The 10,392-nt window shown below is 33.7% G+C and overlaps 1 protein-coding gene across 1 annotated transcript; it reads left to right on the top strand.

Annotated features, from left to right (window-relative positions):
• Positions 1-816: 816 nt before the first annotated feature.
• Positions 817-8,090, top strand: LOC130941228 (pumilio homolog 3-like). Its single transcript, XM_057869647.1, has 9 exons — positions 817-1,754; positions 2,833-4,289; positions 4,364-4,505; positions 4,702-4,809; positions 5,354-5,566; positions 5,656-5,766; positions 6,185-6,379; positions 6,796-6,970; positions 7,647-8,090. The coding sequence occupies exons 1-9, from the start codon at positions 1,185-1,187 to the stop codon at positions 7,691-7,693; spliced, it is 3,018 nt and encodes a 1,005-aa protein (XP_057725630.1). The 5' UTR covers positions 817-1,184; the 3' UTR covers positions 7,694-8,090.
• Positions 8,091-10,392: the final 2,302 nt, after the last annotated feature.

Below are 10,392 nucleotides of genomic sequence, written 5' to 3'. Positions count from 1 at the left end.
TTCGTAATTTTTAATAAATTTTAACAAAAAATTTATTTTTATAATATTTGAACTAATATTTTAGTGAGCCAAACGTAAAAATCATGATATAAAGTAAATTACAAAAATATCAAAATTATCAAATTATTGATAAAAGTATCTTTTGAATTTATTAAAAATATTTTTTTAAATATAAAAATAGCAAAAATAGTTACAATTTTTATGAGTAGAAAATAATTTTTGTATTTGATAAATTGTTTATATATTTGATATTAAATTTTGTGAGAATATTAATTATTTAAAAGGTGTATGTAAAAATAGAGTAAAATAATAAAATTTGATTTATATATTTTTTGGCAATAAAAAACTAAAAAATATATAAAAAATATCCATTTTCTTTAAAATGGTCAAATTTTAGCAATAAAAGTATCTGATAATATTTTGCAAAAAATTACATAAAAATATAATTTTTAAAATTTTTTTAAAAATTATATTTAATAATAAAATATTTTATTACGTTAAAATATTTTAAGAATATTGTTATGTATATTTTGTTTTTGGTGAGGATATTGTTATGTATAATAAATTGAGAGAGTATTTTTCTTTAATGTTTAGAGATATTTTTTATAATTAAATCTCTTTGATTGAAGCCCCGCCTCCGGTGCGTTAATACGACATAAGAAAAAGCCCTAGGAGGTACTTGTAAGAAAACAAATCTTGACATCACCCTAAAAATATCTAAACCGTCCTTTGATCACATCCAACGGTCAAGATCTCTCTTGTGCTCGTTCTTATCGCACACACTCCCCTCCCCACTACGCCTACCTTCTTCTTCTTCATCTCTCTACACTCACTCTACACTCTCCACACTCTTAACAAACTACTACTCATTCTTGTTCCTCTCCTAACATGGACCAACACATTTTCTTCTTCTATCCACATCCTTCACCTTCTCCATTCTGATCTCATTCCAATTACTACCCACAATTCAACACTACCAATAAAGTAACAACTTTTGCCCATTGCAACCTTAACTCGCTTAACTCAATTACAGAGACGACATAAAAATTATAACTTTTTATGAATAAAAATTGCGTATACCTGAATTGATTCTAAGCTATTGGTGTAAGAAAGCTTTAATCTTTCTGGCTGTTCGATTGTTTCTGTTAGTGCGTGTGTTTCTTTTGAGTTAATTTTGTATCTTGATGGTGAGTGACGGTCACTCGATGATGTCTGACGTGGTGATTCGATCTATGCCAAAGAGTCCTGAATATTTAGGGGTTTTGATGAGGCGGCAGCAAGAAGAGGCCGCCGAGAGGGAGAGGGAGCTAGCAAGGTTGCGGAGTGGTTCAGCGCCGCCCACTGTTGAAGGTTCGCTTGCCTCTGCGGCTGCGGCTGCAGGTTTTGGTGCTGGAGGCGGGGGTGGAGGGAGGTATTTTGGAAGCGAGGAGGAGCTTCGTGCTGATCCGGCCTATGCAAATTATTACTACTCTAGTTCTAATCTGAACCCTCGACTGCCACCACCGCTAGTGTCCAAGGAGGACTGGCGGTTTGCGCAGCGGTTAAAGGGTAATGGTGGGAGGAGAGGTGGTGGTGGTGATGTAGAGGGTGATAGGTCCTTATTCTCAGTGCAGCCTGGTGGGTTTGAGGGGAAGGAGGAGACTGTAATTAAACCGAGGAATGGTGCAGTGGAGTGGGGCGGCGGAGGTGGCGGCAATGGCCTGATCGGATTGGGACTTGGGAGTAGGCAGAGGAGCATTACTGAACTCCTTCAGGTGAGGATTTACGCCAATTTCTATATCTTGGTTTCCTTGATTGGAGTTAGTTTGTTTGTGTTATTTCATGTTTATGTTTTTTGAAATTCCAATTACTGTGATATAAGAGATTCTAATTGAGAACAAATTGCTTTGTCCTTTCATAAGAGAGGGTGCAATGCGAAGCACATTCACATGTATCTTTTTGTTATTGATCATGCATAGGTTATGCTTGATTGGTTGAGGCACAGTTTCGTAGCAATGACATTTATAAATCATGATATAATTGGTCGTGAAATTTGCACCTTGAATTGATTTTGGTTGGCTAGCAAGCAAGGATGCTTTAAAAATGTCTGTTGTTTTGATGCCGAATGTCCACTTAGGTTAATTAACAGATGCTTTAATTGCACCGTTCCATTGGATACTCCAATAGTTACAAATGTTGTTTGTATTGTATTTGCATGATTAAGCTGAGAATGAAAGCACTTTTTTCTCCATCTTCCCCTTCAACTGTGGATTGGTGCTACTATTGTGGTTTTATTTAAGAGTGCTGTGATGATTTCATATTCCCCTTAAGAATGTTACCATATGTGTTGGCCGTATCCTAATTTTATCAATGAATGCTATATCATTGTCTAGTATTGGCACCATATAAAATATCCATTCTTAAATCCTTGTTGTATCTATATTCTTACTTTGTATGCATGTGTGTGACATCATTTCTAGTACCTGTGCTGTATCCAATGTTTTCACTTTCATTTGAGTATCATAAATGTTGGTTTCCCTCTCATTATCTGCAGTGGTGCGATTGACTTGTCTATGAATATGGCTTTTAATGAGTTTTGAAGTCCTTCAATTTTTGGCTGACCGGTTTTCAATTTGATTTGAGCTCAATTCTAAGAATGTGCAGATAAATTTTGTTTGAATGCATTTAAAATTTAGAATCTGTGTTTGAAGTCTCTTCACTAATTATTTTTGCAATAAAATGGCATTATTATTTTAATGGTGATCTTGAACTGAAATTTGTGTGCTTTAGTAAATTATGTGCTAATGACATATTATCATTTTACACCGTTTAATATTTTATTTGTCAAAGCAGGATGAGTTAAATAATGCTACATCGGCTTCTAAGCATCCTCAGCGGCTTCCTAGCCGCAATGCGTTTGATGACATTGCTGAAAATTCCGAAACCCATTTTGCCTATCTGCATCAAGAATTGGATGCTTTGCAATCTGGAGGAAATAAGCAAGGCATTTCTGCTTCGCAAAATCATGTTGGTTTAGCATCTCAATCTTATGCTGCTGCCTTAGGAGCCTCGTTGTCAAGGAGCACAACCCCTGATGCTCAACTTCTACCTAGAGCCACTAGTCCTTGCCTTCCACCCATTGGTGATGGTAGGTCCAGCACTGCAGATAAAAGAAGTTCCAACGGTCATAACTCATTTAATGGTGTCTCATCGAGTGCAAATGAGCATGCAGATCTGGTGTCTGCTTTGGCTAGCATGAATATGTCTTCACACGACACAATAGATGATGAGAAGCATCCTAAATCACCAAGGCACAATGAATCAGATTATATTCATAATGTTAAAAAGCACTCGTTCCTAAACAAGTCTGATTCTTTGCGTGAAAGTTTTGGACTGGATTTGAGTAACACTTCAGTATATGCAAATGCAAATGAACAGTTTGAACCTTGTAAGGTTGGTGGAGTATCTGTTAATTCACACCTAAGAGGTCATTCGGCGTCAACTCTTACTAGCAGAGGTACTTCACCTGCTCAATATCAGAATCTTGATGACTTGAATACCTCGTATCCTAATTATGGCATTAGCGGGTATTCTGTTAATCCTCCATCACCATCCATGATGGCGAGCCAGCTCGGTAATGGCAACTTGCCTCCCTTTTTTGAAAATGCTGCAGCAGTGTCTGCTCTGGGAGTGAATGCCATGGACTTTAGATCCTTGGGTGGAAGAGGGGCAACTTTAGATCCTTTGTTGCCTGCATCCGAGTTACAGAATGCAAGCAGGTTGGGAAGGCAGGCTGCAGGTAGCACTCATCAGCTGCCTTTGATGGATCCTTTGTATTATCAATATCTGAGAACCGGGGAAGTTGCTGCTGCAGCACAGCTTGCAGCCCTTAATGATTCTGCAATAAATAGGGAGCGCAATGTACTCGAAAAGGCTTATTTAGAATCATTGTTAGCCTCTCAAAAATCACAATTTGCTGTTCCTTATCTAGGCAAATCAGCTAGTTTGAACCACAACTCCTATGGAAGTCCATCGTATGGTATGGGCATGTCATATCCAGGAAGTCCACTCGCAGGTTCTGTTTTCCCAAACTCCCTCTATGGGTCGGCTAGTCCTATGAGCCAAAGTGAACGGAGTATGCACTTACCTGGGATGAGGAATGTGTCTGGCGGTTTCATGGGAGCCTGGAATACAGATGCTGTCGGCAACTTGGATGAGAAGTTTGCATCCTCCTTGCTGGATGAATTCAAAAGTAATAAAACCAAATGCTTTGAGCTTTCAGAAATTTCTGGCCATGTTGTTGAGTTCAGGTGGATACTGCCGCTTGTACTATGCTTTGCTACTTGACTTTGAACATTTAGCTAACTCATCTCTCTTGAAACAGTGCTGATCAATATGGAAGCCGTTTTATTCAGCAGAAACTTGAGACAGCCTCAATGGATGAGAAAAATATGGTTTTCCATGAAATCATGCCAGAGGCTTTTGTTCTGATGACTGATGTCTTTGGTAATTATGTGATCCAGAAGGTAATTTCTCATTTTATTTATTTATTTATTTTAAATATTTTCACAGGTTATTCTCTTGATTTAGTTTTTTGTGCTTCTGTATTATTATTATTGTTGTTGTTGTTGTTGATCATTTGGGTACCATTTTTTTTATTAGAACGCAAAATACTCCTAAATGTGTTATATAAATGCCTAACTTGTTCTGATTCATGTTTAGTTTTTTGAGCATGGCACAGCGGCACAAATAAGGGAATTGGCTGACCAAGTTACTGGTAATGTGCTGACCCTAAGTCTTCAAATGTACGGCTGCCGAGTTATCCAAAAGGTCTGCTCATCAATTTATCCAACTTATGATTGGTTTCCTTTACTATCTTCCTTGCTTAATTTGATATGTTTTACAATCTCCTACAGTTCTATGCCATGGGTTTCAGTTTATTATGTGCGAAACGGCAAACATTTCACGGGTTCCAATTCTCTTTAATGTTATGGTCTATGTGGAAGGTCATATACATGTCACCCCCACATTTAGGCACAAATTCTTTTTGGAAATGCCTTTGTGTTGCCCTCTTTTGAATGAGAAGCATCGTTTTAGAGAATTTTCATTGCATTCTATAGAAATAACGAACTTAGCTATTTAAATTTTAATCTTATTTGGCATAATGTGTTTGGTAGTTTTTGCAACATTTCATATTTGTATATATGTATGCTTGATGCTTGGATCAATTTGTTTATTTTCATTTGTTCATTGTGTTTGGGATTGATATTTCGATTTGCTACTTGTGCTTTGAATGATTAATGCTCTGTGAGTTCTGTGGATTGATGGCAAAGTTAACAATTCTCATTCTGTTTTCCCCCTATAACCTGTGTAGGCTATAGAAGTTGTTGAGGTAGATCAGCAGACTCAAATGGTGGCAGAGCTGGATGGTCATATTATGCGCTGTGTGCGTGATCAAAATGGGAACCATGTCATCCAGAAGTGTATTGAATGCGTACCTGAAAATGCAATCCAATTTATTGTTTCAACATTTTATGACCAAGTTGTGGCATTGTCAACTCATCCATATGGTTGCCGTGTTATTCAGGTCACATATGCATCTTTTGCTTTAGTTTGTTTAATTTATAGCGTCATAGATACGCACTGTAATTCTAACCTTGTTAATGTCACGAGCAGAGAGTCTTGGAATATTGCCATGATCCCAAAACACAGCAGATTATGATGGACGAGATTTTGCAGTCTGTTTGCATGTTAGCACAAGATCAATATGGGAACTATGTTGTACAGGTATGTCGTACTTAGCATTTTCGTGTGATCCAATTATGTTGTATTTTCTGCCATGTTGGTTGCATTCACTATTTCACTTGGTTTATTCTCTTAAGTATTGCTCCAAATGCTTTTGTTATAAATCAATGTTGATGGTATGCAAATATTGAATCATTTATGAAACAAAACAATGTAAATCCCAGATGGTAGGAAGAAACACTATCCATATTGTGAATTGAGGTCATAATGAAATCTGAACGTATGGTGGCTCTAGTGAATGTTATTGTTATTTTGCCAAGGTTTTGGTTATTAGAACATTTGTATTATTCTTTGGAGATGATTTATAATCTCATTTCCTGCCATGAGTTTTCGTTTGGACTTTTTGATTGCCTGTTTATCACTCACATTTTCTTTAATTGTCGATTGTTTAAATTTTCAGCATGTGCTGGAGCATGGCAAGCCACATGAACGTTCATCTATAATAAAGAAACTAACGGGACAGATAGTGCAAATGAGCCAGCAGAAGTTTGCATCTAATGTTATTGAGAAGTGTCTTACTTTTGGTACACCGACAGAACGCCAACTCCTTGTGAATGAGATGCTTGGCTCCACCGATGAGAATGAACCTCTTCAGGTTTGTGCTTGATCTGTCTTCCCCATTATTCAGAAATGGAAGCCCTCGTCTTTTGATTTGTTGCATTGTGTTCCTTTACATTGTTCTCGGCTTTTCTTTCTTTCTCTTTTTGTTCTACTTTTTTCATTTGCTCTTCCTATTGGACACAAGTTTCTTTTCTGTAACTGAAGGATGGAATGTAATAAAAATATAGTTGACATAACTTTTGTTTGTTGAAGCAATACATCACATGACTTCTGTTTTTTTTTTTTTTTTTTTAAAAGTTCTTGTCTTGTGCTTGTTATCCTGCTAAACAAGTCTTGGTGATAATACTTGTCTATTTCACTTTTAGCAATAGCATGACTCTTATTTAATACTCAACTGCTTTTGCTTCTGTCATCTTTTTAACACTTCTGCTTTATATATTTTGATTTTAGGTTATGATGAAGGATCAATTTGCAAATTACGTTGTACAAAAAGTACTAGAAACTTGTGATGACCAGCAACTTGAGCTAATCTTGAATCGAATAAAGGTTCACCTCAATGCTTTGAAGAAATATACCTATGGAAAGCACATTGTTGCTCGCGTAGAGAAATTGGTTGCTGCTGGAGGTAATTTACTCTGCACTTATTTTACATTCAGTTTTTTCCCCCTCAACATTTTTTAGCAATCATCCCAAATATGTTTCCTCTTCTATTCATTGAATTCCAATGTAATTAACTGCATTTCTCTCAAATATCTGAGTGTTGCATTGGAAAATTTTTTTTCCATGTTAAGAAAAGTGTGCAAAGTAGATTCCTGGGTTGTACTTTCATCAGTTGACTTTAGTTAAGGAAATGAATTTTGAAGAAGCTATTGACATTTTGTGCAGAAGTGTTTTAGCCCCTATAATTGTGTTATTTGATTTTGTGATTTTTATCCCTTTTAAGTATGTTTTTGGCCTTTATCACTTAGATTGTGTATTTATTAAAAAATGTTAGGTAACCACTTTTATCTTGCATTTGCCTTGCATTTGAGCTAACATTAATAAATTCTCCATTTTTCCAAACTAAACCCTAAATATTTTCTATATTTATTAATACTAAAGAAGATTTAAAAATATTTGTAATTAAAAGGAAAAAATTGTAATATTTTAAAGCCTAAATGTATATTATAAAATACTTGTCAGAACCAAAATGCAAACAATATTTGTAAGGAATAAAATCAAAACCATGGATTTTTTGTGCTGGCAGTTATTTCGTTATATGTTATGAAGCCTAACTAACTTTTGCATTTGATTGTATTCAGAGAGGAGAATCAGTGTTCTGACTCTAAATCCTGCACAGGTGGTATAGAAAACCAAGTTTGTGTACAGCTAACTGAGGTTTAATACAGCTCCTACTCTTTTTTTTGTTTGTACTCTTGTCTGTATGCAAAATATACAGCACAACTAATTTGATGCAATAAATTGTTAGTTGTACTCTTGAAACTGTACATTTATTTGTGTGAGGAGAAGATAGATACCTAGAAATCATGTTTAGCCTCAAGCTAAGCAGAGGGGGTCAAGGTGGTAAATGATGCATGATGCCTTTCATGTGGCACAGACACATGTATGGATTAAGTTTTTTTAAAAGTTGTAACTTGTAAAGGGAAGTGTTTGACTTGTACAAATTTTTACTAGTTTATTATGGGATTAACATGTATCCGGGATTTTTCTTTTTTTTTTTTTTTTTATGCATGAGGTGTTTACAATGTATTTTTCTGGTTTTATATGAGAAATGTTAGAGGATGATCAGAATTTATTTGTTTTATTTTTGTCTTCTCTTTTTTGGCTCTTTGAAATAACATATCCCCATTTAAGTTGGGGAGAATCTATGGTATGGATTGAAATAAATAAGGTTTTGAAAATGGAATCAATTATTGAACCATTTTATATATTGATTTATCAATTTAGAGGGTTAACAAATTAAATTGTAGTTCAACTAAAATGCTTGAATTATAATGAAATAATATATCAAATTCTAAATAAACAATAAGAATATAACTATTTTTTAATTTTAATTTTAAAAATACACAAATTAAAATACATGTATAACACCAATAAAAGTCATCTAATCCTGTTTAAGTATACAATGAAATAGTACAACAGTAAATCAATTTGGGTTGGTAGAAATAGTACAACAGTAAATCAATTTGGGTTGGTAGAGTGGTTAGCTTACTCGTCTGTTTAAGTGTCGGGGTTCCATTAAATAGAGCTCAGATCCACAATAGATTAGTTCTTGACCTATCAGGTTGGGAGATACCGTGGGAAAAAAAAAAGTATAAACAGTAAAATTAAATAAATAATTAATTCAATTAACCATCAATATACTAAACATCATAATTTAGTGAATTTACAATAAGAAGAAGAAGCTAAATCTAACAATAGGTAACAACAATAATTAATTAACGACTAAGTCTAAATTCTAAACAAACGACGAACTCAACTGAAAAAATAGCTGGTCACAAGGAGAGAGTATAGTAGCTAAATATGAAAAAGTATTAGGGTCTATTAGTTTAGTTGGATTTTTTCTCAATAAAAAAATACATTTTAATTAAAAAATCACTTGGCTTTCAGTTTGGTCGTTTCATCAAATTTTGTCAATTTTTCGTTTTGTTACTGATTTTAAAGCAAACGATTTTTATTAAGAACCGAACTGACTTGGCCAACGATTCTCGATTTAACTGATTGAATTGACCGATTTGGTTCGATTTTAAGAACTATGGAAATAAACATGTATAGGTAATTAGGTATAGATGTGTGGCTACATTATTTAGTTGACACTTGATCCAACTGATTGTTGTTATTTTCAAAAGTGTAGAAAGTGGACCTGAAAGTGTTATCAGATTTGTCTTTCTTAATTGGAATGAGTGAGGTGTTAATGATATGTGATTTTTTCTTGTTGGGCCATTTAGAAAGTGACAGTTTCGATTCGGCTACTCTCTTCTTTTTGCTTCACATATTGTGGTAAAAAAAAAAAAAATTCATAGAACCCATTTTTTAATTTTTAATTGCATGTTATTATTCTCATATATTACAATTAATTTAGAATTAAATTTTTTATGAAGATTTATCTCTAATTAATTTGATACCATAATAATAAATAATTTATTAATTTACTTATAATGTACACAGTAATTTTAAAAGTATTGTTGTCAATAAATAAATATTGTACTATTTATATTTGTAACATAATTAACGTATTAATTAATAAAGTATTCATTGAATAGTATATAATTTTCATGTTTGATATATACGAAATTACCTTAGATATTTTCTTGACAAACTAAGTACGTATGTTAACCATCTTGTATGAAAATCTAACATTGAGATGTTTTATTTTAATTTTTAAATAATTATTTTATGCCACACAAAATTATATTTTACCTTAAGATGAAAATATTATCTTCTCCAATAACATGATATGAATTAAAGAGAATCACATAAATCAATAATCTCTCCAGGAACAAGGCAACAACATAAAAAATTAATTATTTTCTTTCTAGGGAAAGAGTTTCCTTTTTTTGGAAGGGGGTTTGACAAATTAATTTCTTTTCTTTTTCAAATGGATGGTGTAAGGATTTTTTTTATTGTTCATTATTATAAATTTTTTAAAAATTTAAGATATACTTAATTTTTTATGCATGCTATTTTCAATATATATCTTCACAATAAAAATGAACCAAAATATGATGTCTAAATATTTTGCTAGGATTTTTCTAAAAGAAGATGATCTGATGTAACGAAGTACTAAAAAAGTCAAAACAAGAGAAGATTTTGATTTAAATACTTAAGGGAATATCATGATATTTCATCAAAGGTGGGGCCTCTTTCCTAATGAAGACCGCTATCATGTACAAAGAATCCTTGTTATCGATGCCAGGATCTTCTATGCATGAAGATAATGATTCTCTTGATGACATTGATGAGGAATCTCCAAATTCGGAAGACCAATGGTATAGTGATGAAGAGGAGGTTATCAACAAGGAGAAGTCTTTTGATCCATGCCCTCAT

The sequence above is a fragment of the Arachis stenosperma genome, chromosome 7 (assembly GCF_014773155.1).
Source record: "Arachis stenosperma cultivar V10309 chromosome 7, arast.V10309.gnm1.PFL2, whole genome shotgun sequence".
NCBI classification, from domain to species: Eukaryota; Viridiplantae; Streptophyta; class Magnoliopsida; order Fabales; family Fabaceae; genus Arachis; species Arachis stenosperma.
The sequence above is the reverse complement of the archived record's forward strand: the minus strand, read 5'-3'. Positions and strand labels throughout refer to the sequence as shown.

Bases quoted from the DNA above. Each gene is read 5' to 3' on its own strand.
- LOC130941228 (XM_057869647.1), top strand. From the start codon at position 1,185: ATGGTGAGTGACGGTCACTCGATGATGTCTGACGTGGTGATTCGATCT. The intron at 4,506-4,701 runs GTAATTTCTCAT...ATTCATGTTTAG, and splicing joins GTAATTATGTGATCCAGAAG to TTTTTTGAGCATGGCACAGC. The intron at 6,971-7,646 runs GTAATTTACTCT...GATTGTATTCAG, and splicing joins GAAATTGGTTGCTGCTGGAG to AGAGGAGAATCAGTGTTCTG.